At 40.4% G+C, this 21,084-nt stretch overlaps 2 protein-coding genes across 2 annotated transcripts in view; one reads left to right on the plus strand and one right to left on the minus strand.

The window, feature by feature from the left end:
• The window catches only part of chs1 (chitin synthase 1), a 32,711-nt gene extending 26,177 nt beyond the window's left edge, over positions 1 to 6,534 (plus strand). Inside the window, exons 28-34 of the mRNA XM_071904856.2 lie at positions 366 to 519; positions 1,517 to 1,621; positions 1,886 to 1,996; positions 4,691 to 4,828; positions 4,958 to 5,037; positions 5,437 to 5,503; positions 6,463 to 6,534. Coding sequence (XP_071760957.2) covers positions 366 to 519; positions 1,517 to 1,621; positions 1,886 to 1,996; positions 4,691 to 4,828; positions 4,958 to 5,037; positions 5,437 to 5,503; positions 6,463 to 6,534 — 727 coding nt within the window. The remainder of the gene's footprint in view (positions 1 to 365; positions 520 to 1,516; positions 1,622 to 1,885; positions 1,997 to 4,690; positions 4,829 to 4,957; positions 5,038 to 5,436; positions 5,504 to 6,462) is intronic.
• Positions 6,535 to 9,428: 2,894 nt separating this feature from the next.
• Positions 9,429 to 20,782, minus strand: ddx21 (DEAD (Asp-Glu-Ala-Asp) box helicase 21). Its single transcript, XM_078291268.1, has 16 exons — positions 20,626 to 20,782; positions 19,342 to 19,575; positions 18,852 to 19,013; positions 18,616 to 18,688; positions 17,848 to 18,026; positions 17,608 to 17,725; positions 17,129 to 17,314; positions 16,384 to 16,529; positions 14,295 to 14,444; positions 13,769 to 13,930; positions 13,167 to 13,286; positions 12,545 to 12,618; positions 11,779 to 11,938; positions 11,365 to 11,499; positions 10,955 to 10,999; positions 9,429 to 10,750 (listed from the first exon to the last, which is right to left on the minus strand). The coding sequence occupies exons 1-16, from the start codon at positions 20,707 to 20,709 to the stop codon at positions 10,493 to 10,495; spliced, it is 2,286 nt and encodes a 761-aa protein (XP_078147394.1). The 5' UTR covers positions 20,710 to 20,782; the 3' UTR covers positions 9,429 to 10,492.
• Between the last annotated feature and the right edge of the window lie 302 nt (positions 20,783 to 21,084).

The following is a 21,084-nucleotide window of genomic DNA, read 5'->3' on the forward strand; positions in this document are numbered from 1 at the left end:
GGAAAAATTCCCAGAAAAAGTGTGTTTTTAGCATTGTTTGCACTGCTCATTGAAACCAATGGATACCGCTATCTGTAAACTAATGAACTAGTTTGTAGCCGTTGGTTTCTAAGAATTCTGTCATCAAGACTAACTCACCAGTTTTATGGGAGCTGGGGGACAAATTTAGAAACCTTTTCCCAATGTTTTGACAGGATAAACTGTAAAAAAAACAAGATGATGATTTGAATTATATCAGTGTGTGTGTGTGTGTGTGTGTGTATAGTATGTGTGTCTCAAAACGCTCATGTTACACCATTGTTACAGTGTCAGCTAAATCGCTATAATTGCAATTGTAATTATACGTGTTCCTTCCTTGTCTTTAGGTACACACTCCGTAACAAACAAGAGGATGATGTGTGTGAGGAGTTGGTCTTGATGCTAACAGACACTCTCAATGGAGAACTAAATGCAGTGGGGCCTGAAGACATTCTGACAGACAGCCAGCTGGAGGAGTTACAGTATGCGCTAACCGAGCAGGTAATAATAATAGTATTACTACTACTAATAATAATAATACAGTTTTGAAAGTTTGACTAATGTCAATCAGTCACCTAACCTTCATTCAACCATTTTAAATAATTACAGGCCGATTTCTAAGTTGCTTTTTATCTCCAAAATTATGGAGAAAGCAACTCTTAGAAAGCATGGAAAGTAATAACATTTTTGAAGGATGCCAGTCAGGTTTTTGCCAGCACCATAGCACTGAAACTGCCCTTCTTAAGGTTTTAAAATCTCCTGAAGAACGCAGATGCAGGCGAGTGCTGCTAGACCCAAGTGCAGTGTTGGACACAATTGATCACAAAATTCTCACTACTAGACAGAGGCAATGGGTTGGTGTCTCTGGGACTGTCCTGGAATGGTTCTCATCTTACCTGTCAAACTTTTACAGTATATCCTCTTGTCTCGATTACTGTAACACCTTATTTACTCGCCTTAACCAACAGGCTGTGGTTCGGCTCCAGGTTGTACAAAATGCTGCAGCAAGACTCTTGACTGGGACTAAGAGAAGGGACCACATTGCTCCTATTCTGACATCCTTACATTGGTTGCCTGTCAGTTTTAGAATTAATTTTAAGATTTTATTGATAACATTAACCGCTCATCAAGGCCTTGCTCCCATCTACATTTCGGACCTTTTAGTAAGGCTGGGCTCGCTTGGCTGCTCCGTTTCGTCTAGGCTAAAGACAAAAGGTGATGGGGCGTTCGCTGTCAGGGCCTCTAGGCTTTTGAATGTCCTGCCTGAGGAGGTTAGACTGGATAAATCACTGTCCTGCTTCAAATCACTCAAGACCCATTTGTACAAAAATTCATAATTTTACTTGCATGCCTTATACTGAATTTAATCATTTTATCATCATAACTAACTGACTAATTCTATTTCCCAGGCTTTTCATCCTATGAAAACCAAAGTTAGGAGATCCTGAAGAGGAGGAATAATTGAATGAATGAATAATTCACTGTCTCTATCCCCCAGGCTCGTCGTATCCTGAAGACCAATCGAACGGAGAGATTAGAGAAGAGGGTAAAGAGAGCCATTGAGAAAACACTCATCGCCCCGCAGGTGGAAAAACTAGATGAGGTAAGATGCACATTCAGCTCCTTTGGGTCTTTGAGGAGCAAACACATTTTTAAAGAGGATTTTCCAAGGGAAAGGGGCAAACAGCTGGCCAGGGACGATCCAGTGTCAGCTTGGGAGCTGGGTATCATTTCTCATACAGATACCAGAATTAGTACACTGAATTCAATTCATATACCAAATAGCTATGACAGTTTTGTATTGATTTGAATAAATCCTAAAATTATTTGTGTGTGTGTGTGTGTGTGTGTGTGTGTGTGTGTTTAGGCTGAGAATGACTTCTGGATGAAGCTACTAGACCGCTATTTGAAACCTATCGTTGACACTAAAGCACATCAGGACGAGGTCACCAGAGAACTGAAATCACTGCGCAACAAGGTCAGCTATCTGTGTATGTGTGTGTGTGTGTGTGTGTGTGTGTGTGTGTGTGTGTGTGCCATCACTTTCGGATAAAAAAAAAAAACATGCCTCTTTATTGTTTATATCTTGTATTATTGCAAAAGTATTAGGACAGATTAACATTTTTAATTAAGTCACCATATGAATATAAATAATATAAATATCCATATAAATATGAACTTTAATCTGTATTGTGAGGGAATCTAGGTAGAGGCAAGAGAAGGTGAATGTCAAACAGAAAATTGACTTTCATTGCCAGCTTTCACAATACAGATCAAAGACTGAGGAAAAATAAACAAAAAGTCATTTGAGGAGTCACTATAGTGGTTTCCTTCACTGCTTTCTGGAGAGAGACCACAGAGAGCAGTTCCTCCAACAACGGCTCGCTGAGGCTGCTTCAGGTCGGAGCCCAGCAGTCAGTCCAAGCAGCTTCAGCTGTGCCAGACTGGGGCAGCGGCTCGTTAGGGCGACCCCACACAGCTGAGCAGCCTCAGTCAGTGGCTCTGTCCTGGGTGCTGAACTGTGGGAGGGGGCTGCTGTTATGGTACTGCAGGTCTCCAGGTACAGTGAAGCCTCAGGTCCTGTAGCAGCCCCTTGCTGCCCTTCACAGTATATTGTCAAAAAGTCTTAATGTGCACTGACTTTTTTCTTTTTTTTATGAACAGCTGATGCTTGATACTGGTCAGGTTCCTGCTTTTTTGCATTTTAAAATGTGAGAACTCAGCTATCACTCCACTAAATTATTCTGAAGCACTATGGGGTACATAGATAGATAGATAGATAGATAGATAGATAGATAGATAGATAGATAGATAGATAGATAGATAGATAGATAGATAGATACTTTATTGTCCACTTTTGTGGACATTTGCCTTTGGCTTCATCATGGTTGTAGTAAAAAGCTAGCTAAATAAATAAATAAGCATTCATCAAAGCATACTTGAATCCTCATGATCCTGCTACAGATCTACAGGACAGACATGAATGAATTTAATGTTTTTTCCCCTATTCATTTTCCTATTGGACCCTACAAACTCTATACCTCTAGTCCAGTGTTTCCCAATCCAGTCCTCATGTATCCCCTGTCCTGCAAGGTTTTGTTCCAGCTCTACTCTTGCACACCTGATCTAGTTAAGGGCTACACACTTTAATGCTAGCCCTGTTCAGGTAGATCTGTCTGTACTGCTCAACCAATCAGCATTAAGCCCCAACTTGGATCAGGTGTGGAAGAATAGAGCTGGAACAAAACTTTTCACAGGGACAGGAGTTACTTGAGGACTGGAATGGGAAACACTGCTGCAGTCCATGTAATCCCCCCTCCATTTCTCCCTCATGCTTTATTTATGTCTCTCAAATAACCTTTTACCTTGTGTTCCAATCAGCTAATAGGTACCTGCTTAGGGCCCTCAGCAGGCCAAAAAAAATACCCAAATTCTTTGCACCTAAGGTCTACAAAAGCTAATGAGACCTAATGCCTCAGCACAATTCACCTCCTTGCCAAAAACTCTTTGTTGCCATGGCAACAGGTATCTGTCCTCTGTGTCCACTCTGGACTGTTTGGATGCTTTTATTCTGCTGTGCTATTGATGGTTCTACACACTTTTGTGTTTTAATAAGTTTAAGTATGTTAAGTTTGTTGTGACACAGCATTGAATACACTCTAAACTTATTTGATGTTTGTTTGTTTGTTTTTTTTGTTTTTTTCTTTATCTCCACTAACCAGGATTCATACAGACAATATTAAATCAAATTCAAGGACTTTCAATTACTTTTCCCAACACTATTTTTCCGGTCATAAGGACTCCACACAAAAGCAGGAAACATTTCCCTAAACGTTACTACGTTTTAACAACTATCAATGCTTTAAATCATTGGTTCACATGCTTTGAAGTTTTCCAAAATATGTCGGTCTTCTTTTCTATGTTTTGACTTGCATTCTGTCAAACACTGCAAACATTTTATTTATCTATTTCAAGGTCTTTTTAAGCATTATCTCACATACGAGGTTGATTTTTTCCAGGTATTCCAGTACTTCAATTTGAAAAGTTAAATTCAAGGACTTCACGCACTTTAAGGACCTTGTGCGAACCCTGACTAACAGTAATGAAATTTAAAGAAACAAACACAAGGTTATTATGATCATACTCTCTGTTTATACAGAGATGTGTTTTGATTATTTCCCCGTTCCCATACTGTGTTGGGTTTTTCTGCCTCTGCGATGTATGTAACATGTGTGTCTGATACTCTTATCTGGATTGTTCTTTGTTTAATTTCTTTTGCGTGTTTTTTTTTTTTTTTGGTCCCCTTTTCCCCTTACCCTTCGAGAGGTCCTTTTGTCCTCTTGCTAGGCCGTCATTGTAAATAAGAATTTGATCTTAATTGACCTGCCTGGTTAAATAAAGGTTAAATAAATAAAAATAAATAAATTTAAAAAATGTCAGTAGTGTGGAGCCTACTAAAGACATAGGAGTAACATTTGGCTGCCATCTTAAGTTAATGGTATGGGAAAGTGAATCACCAGTGCAGCTTTTATTGTGTCTGAAATGTTGGAACAAAGGAAGAACATGAGCACAGTTCATCAAACTGGGCATCAGGTGCCTGAGCAGGGAGTGGGGCTTAGGGATTATCACTTTGGAATGGGACAGAGCCTCAATTTGTCGTCCCCCCCTACAGGCGGTCTTCCTGTATTTCATCATCAACGTGCTTTGGGTGGTAGCTACCTTCTTCCTGCAGGCCATCGGAAATGATGTCATCAGCATCAAGATCCCTAAATTCTATCCAAATGGAACTGAATCTGGAGAATTCCTCAAGGTGAGGCTAGAAGGACAGACAGATAGGCCATGATACATGTGCTGCAGAGATAGAAATGGTTAAAGGGAATTTCAATCAGTAATCTATTATTCCTACTGCTAATAATAATAATCATCATCATGTTAACAGGTGGAGCCTCTCAGTTTGATGTTCCTGTTGTCTTTTGCTGTTCTTCTCTTCATCCAGTTCCTGGCCATGTTGTATCACAGGTATACACACACACACACACACACACACCATGTGTTTTTGCAAACCATGTTGGTCCAGGATGTGTTCCAGGTCACACACTGTATTCTCGTCACTTTTCTTTCAGTTTTAACTTTAATCATTTTGCAGTTGTGAAATCAGACCTGTATTTCACAGCTTTATTGAGATATGTATCTCAATAAAATATTAAAAACTTACTGAGTATTTGTAGAACTTTCAAATATGTCATTTAACAGTTTGGATGTTTTTTTGTTTTTTTGAATGGCAGAGAAAGGTTATCTTGCTGAGTATTTTCCATGATGGGAGGGGGAGTTTGTGATTCACAAATTCCTTGATTCAAGTCATCAATTGCTTCATTTCCTTACTTTTCTCTCCTTGTCTTCCTCTTTCTCTCTCTCTAGGGTCTACACTCTGATCCATGTGGTCTCCTATCGCAGCACAGAGAAAGACTACAAGGAGAAAGATGATGTAAGTGACACACACACACACACACACACACACACATACATGCAAACAATGACAGTACACACAGAAATTCTCACACACATGTACACAGATTACACGTGATACTGCAGGGACTTTGTATTTTTAATTGGATTGCTTGTCAGACATCATGAGAGGTGCTACAAAACAATTATACTGAGGGCGCTGTGTCACTTGGGCCCCTTTACATAACATTGTGAAGGTGAGGAGCTCAACAAGAACAGAATTTATAAATGGAATTAGATTTTTTTTTTAATGGTCAAGATCACAGATATGAAAAAGGAAAATGAAAAGCATAATTATAAATAAATAATATCAATAAATTAGTGTCAGATATTAAAAATGGTAAGATAATTAAAAATGTTAGAAAGTTTTGCTGCTTAGCCAGAAAATATTCACCATCATAAACATTTGAACACATGCTGAAATGGCCTTAGGTTGAATAGCTTAAACACATATAACACAACAACCTACATTTAAACAACCTACGAATATTTTAACCAGCTTAATTTTTTAATGGCCTCGGTATATTTATAACATCCATAGTTTTACATAGCCTAAGAATATTTTACACAGCCCGGGTTTTTAAACAGGCTAAGAATATTTAAAGTAGCCTAGAAGTTTTGAATAGCCTTAGCATATTCTAAATTGCTCAAATTTTACTTAGATTTTTAAGAGCTTAAATTTGGAATATATTTAATATATGTTAATATATTTCAGTCATCTAAATATTTTACCAGTTATAACAACTGCTACATGCAACAAACATGGTTGCAAAAAAATTGGTAACACTTGCCATAGCTGACATTCTCATTCTGTTAGAAACTTTGAAACTGTTGAAAATCTGTTAGTTTGCTCTCCAATGCAGCCACAAGAAATGTTTTCTTTATTTTTGTATGTGTGTGTGTGTGTGTGTGTGTGTGTGTGTGTGTGTGTGTGCCTAGGAGGATGGCGATGGATTGGTCCTGGAGAACCAAATTGCCAACGGACTTGTAATCACCAGCGATGACTTGTAGTCAACAGCAACCAACTATAACCAATGGAAGCCAACCATCAACAACCTGCTGACACTGGCAACTAAAGCCTGTAATCAGCACAACAAACCCCCTGTGACCGGTGACAAAGTAACCAAAGTAACAGCAAGTTAGTAACCAATCACCTGTAGTCATGGCAACCAACAGGCCTTTTCCCAGGATGCCTCAGCACTGTCCTCCATCAAGGGTTTTAGATTGGCCATCAAACCCTTCTGGGAACTTATGTTTTCACACAGTAGGATCTCAGATTGGGGGAAAATATATATATATTAAAAAAAAAAAAAGGAAATGACACATAAAAAGGTATAAAGGTATTTTTGAACCAGAAAAAAAAAAAAATATATAATATCAATAATAATAATAATATACAGCCATACTGATTATTTTAAGGTATTTGTGTTTGATCCAATGTATATTTTAAAGTATTAGCTCTGAAGACTATTGCAATGTGTTTTTATTTAGTCTGAAGTATATTTGAATGCATCTGGTCCACTGACTAATTGAATGTATTTGTATTTGACCTGAATGTCTATCTTTACTTGTAGCTGACACAAAAAAACAGACCAGATCCTCATTTATAGAAAGATCCAGACTTGACGTAAGAACTATTTCTAGCTGCAGGCTGAGCTGCAACAAGGCACTGTTCAGCTGTCTTTTAGTGTAGTAAAAAGGGTTAGAAAGGCTTGAGGAGGTCAGATCCGTCCCACAGAGCAGAAACCCCAAGGGCTAAAAATATTCACTTCACTCATCCTACAATAACTCTACCTACATTGTACGATCATTTAGAACAATCTAAAAACAAATGAAGAACTACATCCATATCATTCATACCTTGGAGAAAGAAGAAATATCAGTGCAATCCGATTTTTTTATTTTTTTTTTGGTCAAAATGAATTTTTCAAAGAATCACAATTATGGCTTGGATCGAAGAGAAAGAAAGTATCGCTGCCTTGGCGTATTGGAGTAAAATGGAGAGGTGCTCAATGCGACATGGGGTGCTGATCCACCCGAAAAACAATTGTATGCTGGAAAAGCTCTACAAAAAATCACAGGCACTCAAGTCTCCGATGCAAAAAATTAAAAAGCCTTTATTTCATGGCTAGGATAAACCAACGCGTGTCGGCTACAAAAGCCTTCCTCAGGGTTAGCTTGGATTTGTTTGGAAGCATGTGTGTGTCAGTTTATAAATGAGACGCCTGATTTATGCAAGAAAAAATACTTGAATGTTGTTCCCAGAAATCTCACCAGTCTTAGTCAGACATTTAAATGTCTGAATCTGTTTGCACATTTAATATTGTGAAAAATATTGTTAACATTTGTAAAATATAATTTGAATGTACCTTATCTTAATGTAATTTACACTATTACCACCTGCTTAAGTGTGTTGTCTTTTTACTATTGTGCCAAAGTAACTATGTATGCCAATTAATTTTTACATTACATTTTACAAATGTAGAGGTATTTTCTTGTATAGATGTTTCAAACTAATGAAATGGTGAATTAAAATGTATGGACAATCGCTGTGCTTTGTAGAAGCAGGATAGGAACACATAGCAAACAAAGCCTTTTATCTATAAAAATTGTAACACAATATTCTGGTTAATAGTTCATAGAGCTCATAAGGTCTGACACCAAATCAGCAATTCATATACATCTTCATATCCCACTCTGAAATATGCATCTACATGAATAAACTGAATATTTTCAAAATTGAATGTGTTCATGAACAGAATATTCAAAATATTACTATGAAAACTGTATTAACACAGACCATGAAAACCAACAGTAAACAGGATAAGGTGTTTACACACCTCAGTATCCCAGCTCATATCAGCACACACCTGCAGGCTGGTGCCAATTTCTGATCAATAGGATGGGCTTCTGAATATCCTGAACCCTCGGGGGCACAGGGCACCCAACAGTTTTTGAGGGGGCACAAGCAAACATGTCCACAATTCAAACCACATGCCTTCCTCAATTTGAATGTGCATGCCACTATTGAATACAGCAAAAACTGTCCTGACTTAAAAATGCCATTAAGTTGCTTTTTGTTGTTTTATAGCTTTGCTTAGTGTCTGGACAGAGTATCAGTTGATTCCATTTCATGGCTCTGTACAAAACTGCATTTGTACTTAACACATGAAACACAAATTAAGGGCTTCTTCTTCAGATGCTCACCTTGGCAAGCTCATGGGGATTAAGTGATCACTTTCCTTAGCCAAGTGCTTGACAGACAAATCCGAGCAGTAGTCCTTTTCTGTGTACTAGATCCAATACAATGAAAAACTGTATTCTGCGGCCATGGCTGCTTACCTGACCTGCCAACTCGGCCTCTTTCTTCCAGAAAACTGCATTATCTCCAAGGCTGGGAGGACCGTTAGGCCTGTAGCTTACATTAAAGTGGGTCAGTTAGTGGGATGAACTCCATCCCGCCACAGGTACGGAGTATCTGAGAGTGATGTTAAGGTTTTTAAATGATACAGTGACCCAATTAGTCTGTTGTAGAGTGGTTGCTGTCTTCTGTGCTGAAGTCTCTCCCCAGTCAATAGGGAGTATGTAGATTCTCCTGGCACTCATTAACCTATATAGATTAAGTTAAATAAGTTGTTGGTAGTCCATTTATAACACTCTCATTGTGTCCTCTAAAAGATGACTGATTAAAAAAAATTGAGCAGATCATACTTTGTATGCAAAATCATCTTAAAGGTAACCAACATTGGTGTATTAAATAGTGGAATAAAGAAAGCTTATATAAATGAAGTGAAGTTAAAGTCTCCTAAAGCATTAATGGTAAAATAGTTACCTCAAAAACATTAGTACTTGTGTGAAAGTACTTACTTTCCACCCATTAAAAAAAAGGAGTAGACACAAACAGGTAATCTGTCAGACCACTTTTAGTGAACAAGTAATTTCATTCAAATGAATGGATGCAGTATAGACACAGGTATTAAATAGAGGCAATTGCAAAGCAATCATCCAATAATGTTTTGGGGAGAGAGGTTTCAGCGAAGGGTAAGGCGGCAATCACACTGACAAACCCAACTGGAAAAACACACCCATTTGCTCACTGTTCTGTGTGGTTCAGGGCAGAAGCAGGGTGCCTCCCACATGATGCAACGCACAAAACTTGGTGCCTGTTTGCCAAGTGGTACTCCAAAACTCCAGTGCCTTGTAATTTTCCAAAGGCTTGAGTCTGATTGCCGCCAAACACTGTTCCCCAAACACCCAGTATAAAAAGAGTAACACTTCACCTAAAACCCAGTTAACGCCATTTTCCCAACAACTGAATATGAGCTTCGTAAAGTTACATTTTTGAAGCTTTTGTTTTGTTTATGCTATTATTCAGCACATAGTGCTATACAAATTATATGAAACGTTAATACAGCTTTCAGTAGGTGTTCATGTTACTGAACCTATGCCATTTAAGACAATGCAGCTGAATAGTGTGCCAATTTATTTGGTGAAAATTCAGCTGTTCCAAACATTTACTGGGTTTCAGCTAATGCGTTATCTAAGAAAAACACACATCAGGCATTACAAAATGGCTGCCAATGGGACCAAAGGCTGCATTAACAAACAGGAAATCTGATCTTCAGCCCTTTGGATCTGGCCTTTTCATGGTTGTCTAAAACAGGGAAAAGATAATGACATTTCACATGGTTTCTCCCTGTCACACCTGGTTCAGAAACGATTTGGTAATAATTCAGTTTCTTCAGATTAATACGCCTTGTTTACTTCTTTACACAATGTAAAGTTTATGGAGAGCGGAAGTCAATTATTTAGTATATATGTATGTTCCACTAATGCATACTCTACAACTTAACTTGTATCATAATGGAGAATTCCACCAGTCATACAGCAGTCCCTCTCTGACAGCCAATGAAAACCACTGGCAGCCCAGAGGAGTGACAGCCAGTCACATCAGTCCGGAGGTGGGGTTTCAGTAATCAAAGGCTTGGCTGAAGCTGCGTTTCTGTCCTCCTCTGTTGCCATAGCCACCACCGCTCCGGAACCCGTTTCCACGGCCACCGTTTCCTCCAAAATTTCGACCCCTTCCACCTCTGAACCCTCCTCCTCTGTCACTGCGGTTACCGCCGCCAAAGCCTCTGTCTCCACGGTTACCAAGCTGCTTCTCCTCCAACTCTGGGAGCTCTGTGGCAATTGTCAGTTGCCAACGGCGACCGTCCTGCCAGGCGTCCTATTGAAGGATTGAGTAGGGTGAGAAGGATGTTGGTGGGATAACCAAACGTTTTAACTCAGCTACAGCAGGGAATGTTGTCAGTAAGATTTTTTTTTTTACATTAATTTGTGTCTGAATTACTTGGAGTTATTTTTTTACAAATTTTAAAGACAGTGCAACACACATAGTGACACAGACAGACCAACAGAAAAGATGGCTCACCTGCATCTCCTTGACTTTGTCAGCTGGGACGTCGAAACAAACTCCCTGTTTGAAACACACAAGCAAGTGTGAGATTGTGAGTGTGTATGACTCATTCTGCCTTTGAGAAGAGTCATTCTGTGTGCATGCTGTCCTATTAGAATGAGAGTCACAACAGGCACAGCGCACACCTGCTCAGGGCTATCCAACTCTTTTCAAACCATTTTTGTTCAAAAAAGTTTTGCTGTTTACTTGCTGTGGATAATTAGGTATGCATGTATAATATGGCTATCTATGAATCAAACACAAACACTGTTTTCCTTCAAATTGCACTACTAAAAAACAAAACTTTTCATAAAGAGTCTATTGAGTAATGCAATCTGGAATTGGTGACAATGGGAAATCTGAGATGTGTTTGTGTATCTACATACCGTTTTGCCTTTGAGGAAGGTCATTCTGTGAATGTGGCTCTCGACACTTTCTCCTAGCTGTTCTTTGATAGTTCTCCAGGCGTAACCCATGTTGTGCATCTCCTGAGAACACACCATCTGCAGAGTGGTGTAACCCTGGAAACACAAACAGGCAGCAACATGCAATTAGACAAACTGCTTAGTAGAGGAGAGAAACATACATTACATCATACAGTATATTATTTGTCGTTAAAAGTTGTGCAGCACCTGAGAGCGCAATTAATTCATGATGAAATATAGGTGGAAGACGCACACACACTAAATATGAAGTGCATGTCAGGTAAGTGTGTGTGTCTGTAACACAGAGTTGGGCAGTGACCTCTGTTACATGGCGGTAACTCCAGATTAACTGGTGTGTGTGTGTGTGTGACTCACAGCGTCAGAGTTGAGCAGTGACCGCTGCTCCAGACTGGTGGCTCCAGAAATATGGGCCAAGGCAGCAGCTAGGGCATCGACCGCTCCTCTCTCCTCGATCAGCTTCTCAGCCGACGCTCTGAAATACCCGATGGCTGCGACTGGAACAGAGTCCAGGAACCTGGATACAATAAAAAATAAATTAATCACAACAATGGAACAATGGGACACTTAATTGATCAGGAGATTCTCTTTTCACTTGGAGCTTGGAGGAGTTCAGCGTCTTAAGCAAGGCGGATGCTTGTGGATAGTAACCGAATAGTAATCATCATCATCATCATCATCATCAGTATCACAGAGAGGCAGAGAGAGTCCAAGCCCTATATTAGTCAGTTGTTATTGCTTAAAAAAAACATTAAAGGAAGGAATTCAATAACCTTGGACAAATCTATCATCAAGAACAATAAAATTGTATTTAACTTAGAGAGGACAGCAGTATAGCTTTTTGCTAGTATAGCATGTAAATGCTATACTAGCACAAATTAAGGGCTTGGACAAATTAAGAGCCAAAGTATTGCACATGTTTGTCCCCATTTATGTTTTCAGTCTTGTGAGCCAACAGTTTGCTGTGGGCCATGTGGCTGACTGATTTCACACCACATTTAAAATGAAAAAAGTACAAATTAAATTAAATTGGTTCCACATGGCTCCCACAGCAGGGATTAAAGAACTCTCCTGGTGATTCCTACTTCAGGTTAGCACACTGACGGCCGCCATAATTACCCACCTAACAGCATCCTTGCTGGATGACTTGATGATGTCATTAGCAGTGGGAACGCCGACCCGTTTGAATGTGATGCCCTGGAAAAACAATAATACAAATATTTTTCACTTTGATAATAACTATTGAAACATCTGAACTGGAGTCACAGAGACTGCCAAGAAAGTCAAAGGTGCCTTATTTTCTAGCGCAGCAGCTCCTCGTCTTTCCACTCTACCATCTCTTCCTCTTCACCTTCCTTCCCTTCTCTTCCTCTACCCCTTTCATCTGCTAATCTTCCTCCTCCCCCCCTCTCCCCTTCCATGCCATGCTTCAGCACAGAAGTGACTTCCAGCTTTGTTTTCTACTTGGTGACAGTCTGCAAGATCCTCGTTTCTCTTGATTTTGGCGACACCTTTGGTGATAAGCGGTCATTGTTTCGCACTCAATGAAGACACTGACCCAACACACTGTGATAATCAATACAGTCAATGTTGACTGCAGCTTCTATACTTCTAGCTTCTTATGTTTATTCCAAACAAACTTCTGCTTCCAAATAAAATGCATCACTTTCTGGACAGCAGACTAGTCTGCAACGTGCCCCTCTCCCTCCTCCTCTTCCTCAGGCCAGATGTAAAACATCACTTACTGCTTTGTTTTCTACGTAGCGTAGCTGGTCCTCTTCTTTCCTCTGGTAGAAACAGATACAAACTCCAGTCCTGCCTGCTCGGCCCGTACGGCCTGAACGGTGGATGTAGGACTCCACATCCTGAAAACAGGCAGACAGAGAAAGATGCAGACATACAGATGGAGGGAATTCAGAGAGAAAGAGAGAAAGAGAAACAGACATACAATGATCGAGACAGATTAGATCTTAATAACGGAAAACATGAATCATAATTTATGCCGCTCTCTAAATAAAAAAAAAAGTACAGTTGGCATTCATCTATTGAGAATTCACTCTTCATCTATCAGTGCGAATCAATTCACAGCAACTATTTTTAGGAGAATGAGAATAATTTGGGTGAGAATGAGAATAATTTGGGATTTAATAGATTGCCATTACAATTGAAAAATGTGTCTAATATCCTTATTGAATGTGAAGCTCAATTTCAGAATATATTAAGATAAGAAAGCCAAAATGTACCATTTTACAGTCTCAGTACACTGGAAGCAGCACATCAGACCACAGGTAGACTTCAGGTATATCCAGGCCTCAAAATGATTACAACTACTAGTAACACAACACACCTTGGGTGGAGAGCACTGGATCACCAGGTCGACTTCGGGGATATCTAACCCGCGGGCTGCTACGTTGGTGGCCACCAGAACCTCAAAGGACCCGTTCCTGAAGCCCTTCAGTGTTATCTCTCTCTGTTTCTGAGGGATATCACCATGGAGGGACTGGGCACTCTGAAATGTTCCACCATTAAACATTAGACAGAAAAAAAGACTGAAATTCACAGTAGAGAATATAACTATTCTTAAAAGGGAAGTCTCTGACCCTTTTTAGCAAGTGAACCTGTCAAACCTCCCCCATCTTTCAGAACGGGTAATGTAGGGCCGAGTCTCAATTTTAGCAATTAGTGGTGCTATGACATTCCTCTTTATCTCAAAACGGTGCTTGTTATCAAATAATGTAATAATGTGACATTGTGGATTAACTGAAATTTCACTAGGTAGTGCTACAAGCTGACAAGATATTGCAGTGCCACTGTAGGGGCGTGTTGTTCATAGCATGTGTAGTGTGTGCGCGCGTTTGTGTGTGTGTGTTTACCTGTTTGATGGATGCATTCATGGAAAGTTCATTGGCCTCTTTCTTGGTCTCACAGAACAATATGGTTTTACCATGGCTACCGCTGTACACCTGGATGACGTCACCAATCACTGCAGCACGCTGGGACCAGTGGCACGCTATGGCCAGATGCTAGAGAGAGAGGGAGAGAGACACAGAGACAGAGGGAGAGAGACAGAGAGACACAGAGAGAGAGGGAGAGAGAGAGACACACAGAGAGAGAGGGAGGGAAAGAGAGAGAGAGAGAGAGATTTTTATTAGTCCTGTTGGCAGTGTGGTGGGTGCGAAGGCACGATATGACTAGATGCTAGACAGAGTGCTTTATGTGAAACTAAGAACAACTTTAGTGTTTACTGCTGCCCCTAGTAGTTATTTATTAATTGGCTATTGGCAACAATGGTGACATATGTTGACTATGTTGATCCTACTGTTGCACTTTACGAGGCTACTGGTGTTGGTGATGGTAAATACAGGCATCATTATAAATAAACAAGACTAGACTAGGCATTTGCACTTTTTCTTGTTTATTACTGGGACTTTTGTGATGGTGAATGTTGGACTTATTTTACTATTGCAATTACTTTTAGTGTCTCAGGATAAGGGCAACTTTGATCAATCTAAATATTTAAATTCAAAACTAAGGTCACAATTCAAGATTGCTATTACACTTGTCAAAATGCACCAATCACAGACCAAACCTGTGTGTGATTTGTGTGTGTGTGTGACAGTTTTCTGTGTCCTCTTCCCCATCAGGCCAACATGCATCTACTCTGGTCTAGGGCTGCAGCTATCGATTATTTTAGTAATCGAGTATTCTACCGATTATTCCATCGATTAATCGAGTAATCGGATAAGAAATACTTTTGCTTTATTAAAGAGCAATAGTAAATATACAAAAGAGAAAAGCTGTCCGCACGAAGCTGTCCATACGACACTGTGATTTACTGAAAACGAGGTGAAATAATAATTATTATTGATATTTATTACTAGGCCTAAATATCATACAAGTTCATAAGACTGGCTAATGTACATTTATTTACTATGTTGAAGGGTTGCCCTACACCTGCTGACCCTACTCACTGCAATCAAACTAAACTGAATATACCTGCTGTATTGGACTGGTGCATTTTAGGCTCCAATTGCTACTTACACCACCTGATATTTTGCTTTCTGGGGTATTTTATGCATCACTGTGAGGGGAGTAGGTGTGTGTGTGTGTGTGTGTGTGTGTGTATGTGTGTGACTATCATAATAATAACATGAATGAAGCTCAGGCTTTCACAAATTGACTGCAGCATTTTATTTTCTGTGGTTATTTTCTTGAGCAAAACTTAGCTAACTTAGGGACATCATAACTAGCCACCATATTGATTTACGTTCTTAACTAGCCATTACATATCGCCATAATTAACGTGCATTCTTTACTAGCCTTCATCTCATCCCGTTTTAATATTAAGTGCTGACTCCGCCCACCCGGGCCAGTTTCGGCGTACGCCGGTAGCAATTACAAGTGGACCCTATCCTACAGTCCCTGCTCTCAGCGGAGGGAAGGAGCTACGCTGTGTGTGGGAAGCGCTGTGACCGTCAGACCTCTCTGGATTAGACAAGCAAGTAGAGAAAACCGGCATCAGCCGAACCAATTTATTGCCAAATGCTTTGGGATTCAACACATTAACATTGCTTCCCATGGTCAGAAAAAGTCGCCAGATTTGTCGCTAGTCGCTTTTGAGAAATAAAGTCGCCAGGGGGGTCTGAAAAGTCGCTAAGTCTAGCGACAAAGTCACCAAGTTGGCAACACTGGATCCGAAACTTTGGACACTTTCTGTCGTTTTCTCTGGCCTGTCTCTTCTCTTCGCCCCTCGCTATTTTCTCTCTCTTTCTCCAGCGCGTTGTGCGACAGTAATAATCATCTGTGCGAAACACTGAGTGTGTATATAGTTATATGGATTAAACGAAGCTTCGATGCAAAGAATTTGCATCGATGATTTTTAGTAATCGAGTTACTCGAGTTTCTCGAGGAATCGTTTCAGCCCTACTCTGGTCATTCTCATGCTCTCTCACACACACTTACTTCTACAGTTGTCGCAGTTTTCTGTGTTTTCTTGCCGATCAGGTCAACATGTTGGTACTCTTTTCTCATGTATTTCTTGGCGACGTCGTAGACCCAGGGGGGGCAGGTGGCCGAAAACAGCAAAGTCTGTGGGTTGGACTCACAGCCTAGAGGGGAACACGGACACACACAAGCTTATAATTGTGAACAAAATCTAGACAGAGGTTTATTTTGAGAATATATCACACACATCCACACACACCCCTCTGATTTGTCTTATACAATTCAACTGGTATTTTCCTCTTTTTACACGTGAACACACAAAATCCCTATTATTTAATCAACCTGATCCATACAACATTATACACACACACACACACACACACTCGACCAAACCCCTAAACCCCCACCCTATACACACACAAACTCAAATCAGACACACACACATATATCCTCTCTGCAATGAATTGCCACAATTGCCTTCCTTCGAGGACGTAGTCAGCATTTCTTCAATCTCTTCTGCAAACCCCATGTCCAACTACACACACACACACACACACACACACACACACACACACACAAGCCCTAAGCCTAAAATGGCCCCTTTTCAAAGTGAGGACAACACTGTCGACAATTTGGAGGATTTTCCTTATCTAGAAAAAAAACACACACACATACAGCCATCATGCTCACATTCGCTTTCTTGAACACACACACACACACACACACACACACACACACACACACACACACAAGTTTAATTTACCTTTCTTATATGATGCAGCCAATATTTCTTCAACCTGTTCGGCAAATCCCATGTCCAACATTTGGTCTACTTCATCCAGAACAACGTGCTTGAGTTTGGAGAGGTCCAGTTTATTGTTCTGGAGGTGGTCTTTAATACGACCAGGGGTCCCAACCAAAATATCGATCCCGTTACGGATAGCATCAACTAGATGGGAGAAGTGAGGAGAAGAGAGAATGCATTATAACCCGTTGCATAACATCAAGTAACTTAAACAGCACTTTGCGAAAACGGAGTTAAAACATTACACAAAAAAACAACAGGTAAAAAAAAGAAAACACAGAAATGCCAAAGACAAATGAAAAAGAACAGACTATAATAAAATAATAAAAACAGGATAGCATGGACTGGAGGAGGGGAAAGAGAAACAAGTATAAGACAAGGATCTGATGAGGATAAGAACTTGAAGAGGGGTGTGTGTGTGTGTGTGTAAGACTTACTCTGTGGGTTGTATGAGCTGCCTCCATAGAAACAGGTAATAGCCAGTCTCTTGGAGACGTCTTTGAAGTCCTTATTTACCTGGATAGCCAACTCTCTGGTTGGGGCTAACACCAACACCTACAGACAGAGACAGAGATAGAAAAAGAGACTCAGACATATAGAAATACACACACAGAGTGCGAGTGGTACTAGCACTCTGACTGGCACTAGTATCAAATGATTCATGTGTGTCTCCGCACCTTGGGAGCCCGACCTCGACTCCATTCCCCTGAATCACCCTGGAGCTTCTCCACCAATGGGATGGCGAAGGAGAAAGTCTTCCCGGTTCCTGTTCTGGCCTGGCCAATTACATCCTTTCCATCATACACAGGATTAAACGTCTTCGCTTGAATGTCGAACAGGTAGGAGACTCCACGAGCTGAGAGAGCGACCGAGGAGGTGAAGGGGAAAGGGAAGGGATGATGACGAGGGGGAGAGAGGGTGAGGGGTGAGGAGGAAAGAGCGAGGAAGAGGTGGGATGACAGAGGGAGATGAGAGAGAAAGAGGGAAATCAATGGTACTTTGTTATTTAATGCTCTGCAAAGCAGCCCAGTGTCTTGAAGCCCCAAACTACAATCAAATCTATCGTCTGTTCTAGACAATGTGCAATACAATGTCTGGAAAACTGCTTAAAACAAATTTTCATGGCTACCATTAATGCATGTCTATCAGTTAAAGATAGCATTTTCATTTTTTCATTATATAAATTGACAACCATTTCTGTTACGCCACAGACGACATAAGCGTTAAATAAAGACTTAATAAAAGCTGACATAAAGATTCACGAAAGCCCCATGCAGCCAATAAAAAGCAGTTGTTCAGACATAATAAATGTGCTATAAAGTGGAGTTCATGTAATGTTCTTCAGCAAGTGTGTCCAAAACCAAGCGTTGCCCAGTTTTTGGGCATATAACATTCCTCCCCTAGTTATTTGTCATTTTGGTGAAAACAAAAAAATGTATGTTTACCTTTTAGCCGATCGATGGTGCCTTGGGAGATCCTGAAGTTGGAGAAGGCCCCTTCCCTCTGCTCTGGTGTCTCCTAAAAAAATAAACACAGTTTGGCGTACACGTCCACACAGTTTGTCTATAAGTGCTTCAATCAGCCCCAATTCTTCAGCCCAACCAATACATCTTTCAACTTCTCCTGAAAATAAAGTAGATAGGCTTCCTAAAATCCTGAATAGTCCCTTATGCATCCTTACCGTTTCTTTTTCGCTGTCACTGGCCGAGTCATCGCTTGACTGAGCCGGCGTCTGGACGGGGGTCTGGCTGGGGGTGTTTGGGCTGGAATGTCCATTGGTCTGAGACAAGTCGCCGTTGGTTGCCGCCTCAGTGATTTCCTTCTTTTGCTTCTTCTTTTTCTTCTGAAACCCCAAGAGAGAAGGAGGAGAAAAGAGAGGAAAGGGTCTTACAAGAGCAGAAAAGGATCCGGTAAATATGGCTCAAAGAATATGGAATAAGTTTGAAAATAATTTATTTTTATTGTGATTTGCCACCGATCGCCAAAAACCAAGCAGTCTGATCTCACAGTCCGTTCTGAGTGTGTTTGCCCATACTGAAGGGAGGCAAGTAGGCATCCTTTAGTTTTTTCAGAAGCCTTTAATGTTCAGTAGAAGTAACAGATTGGTAGACAATAACTGCAGATTAGGACTGGAAATCAGTATCACTGCATTCGTCCTACAAAGCACTGACCTCTGTGCCTGACTCTGTGTTCTTCTTGCTCTTCTTCTGTGGTGTTTCAACATCGTCAACATTGCCATTCATGTCTGTGGCCTCATCGGTGTGGCCGTTCACTTGGTCCGCTGCTAGCTTGTCCTTTTTCTTCTTCTTCTTTAGTGCTGGAGGTTCACAGTCTGGCTCCTCCTCCTCCTGCTCCTCCTGCTTCTTCTTCAGTTTCTTGCCCTCCTTGGTCTTGTTCTTGATTTTCTACAGGAGAAGAAGCAGAGTGTCAGACAAACCAAATACTGTGCAAGTCGCCACGGCTTCAAGAATGCAAACTAATGTCCGAAAGTCAATCAATAGACCGTGTTATCGTACTACAACTGTACTGACAAGCGTGTTTTGTCCATAACTAAAATGCATTAACAGAAAAATAATATCTATTGCTGATGAGCATGTTTCTGCTAACTTGGTTTTTTATATTACAAAAAGACACAAAAACAAATAACTTCAAAAAACCAATACCTCAAGCCCATCCTCACATAGTTTGTTTGAGACAACAGACTTGTTTTGAGCTTGTGTGATGTGTTCTATCATATTAATGTATAGAAACTATTATTTATTTCCTTAGCAAGTAGGTTATTTACGTTAAGTGACAGTGCTGGATAGACAAAACAGGAAAGACCCTCTGCCTTGGATAAGAGTACTCTGCCAAAGATGGTGAGGTCTCCAGTTTATAGTAACCAGTTTCTAAATATGAGCTTTTCTTCACTCTTGTGGAGATTTTGCCTCTCTTCATGACTTTTTGATACGTAAATCCCGAAATACTTCACACATTCCTTGACAGGTATGCTCTATTATCTCCTTAATGCTAACTTTATTAGCTAGCTCGTGAGTCCAGCTGTCATCATCGCCTGTTAAATGTCAACCCATAAAACGTAGGTCCGTATGGTTTACCAATCAGCTCAGCAGCACATGCGCTTACATCACCGCCATGTGATGTTCTACAGCCAGCTAGGCTAAGTGGCTAACTTGCTAGCTATATGCTATAAATGTACACTATCTTAGCTACAAGGGCACATATTCATTGTTTATCATTGTAGATTACACTGCGTTAAGAATATATCAATGCCACTGTTGCTACATATAGATTTAACTTACATTGCTATCAGTTAGTTAGCAAGCTGGCTAGCAAAGTTTCCAGACAACCACGTTTATCCGCATGTTGTCAAACATGGAAGCAGCCCGGCAGGACGTGAATGTCTCACTAGCCAGTTTAACTTGTTTATCCACCAAGACACGGCCTTTTCTGCTCACCTTTGGGGTTTCAGCCTCCGCGACGGTGTCCACAACTTCATCCATGGTTTGATCTTCGGTTTCAAAGATGATTTTTGACGGCATTTCTCTCCCTTGTTGGAACCCCTCAACGTGGACACAGTCTAACCCACGGGCACGCGGACAGAAAGGAACGCGCAAGGCTGTGTAGCAACGCGAGACCTCAATCCAGGCATAGAAATAGAGTTGATAGAAACGCAAAGAAAGTAAGGAAAGTATTTTCATTTCTAGACGATATGCACCTATTCCAAAAGTTCCATGTATAGTCCATATGTCACCTCAACAAAGACGTTACCATTTTGCAAATAATTATCCACGATGAGAATTGTTCTCCTGCCAGCAATTCATTTTATACGAGCATGTGCCAATTGTTTCAAGAAAGTGGATATCTTGTATACACCCCTCGGGGGCTGCAAAGAGAAAAGACACAACAAGAAACCG

This window comes from Centroberyx gerrardi, chromosome 1, assembly GCF_048128805.1.
Source record: "Centroberyx gerrardi isolate f3 chromosome 1, fCenGer3.hap1.cur.20231027, whole genome shotgun sequence".
Taxonomy (NCBI): Eukaryota; Metazoa; Chordata; class Actinopteri; order Beryciformes; family Berycidae; genus Centroberyx; species Centroberyx gerrardi.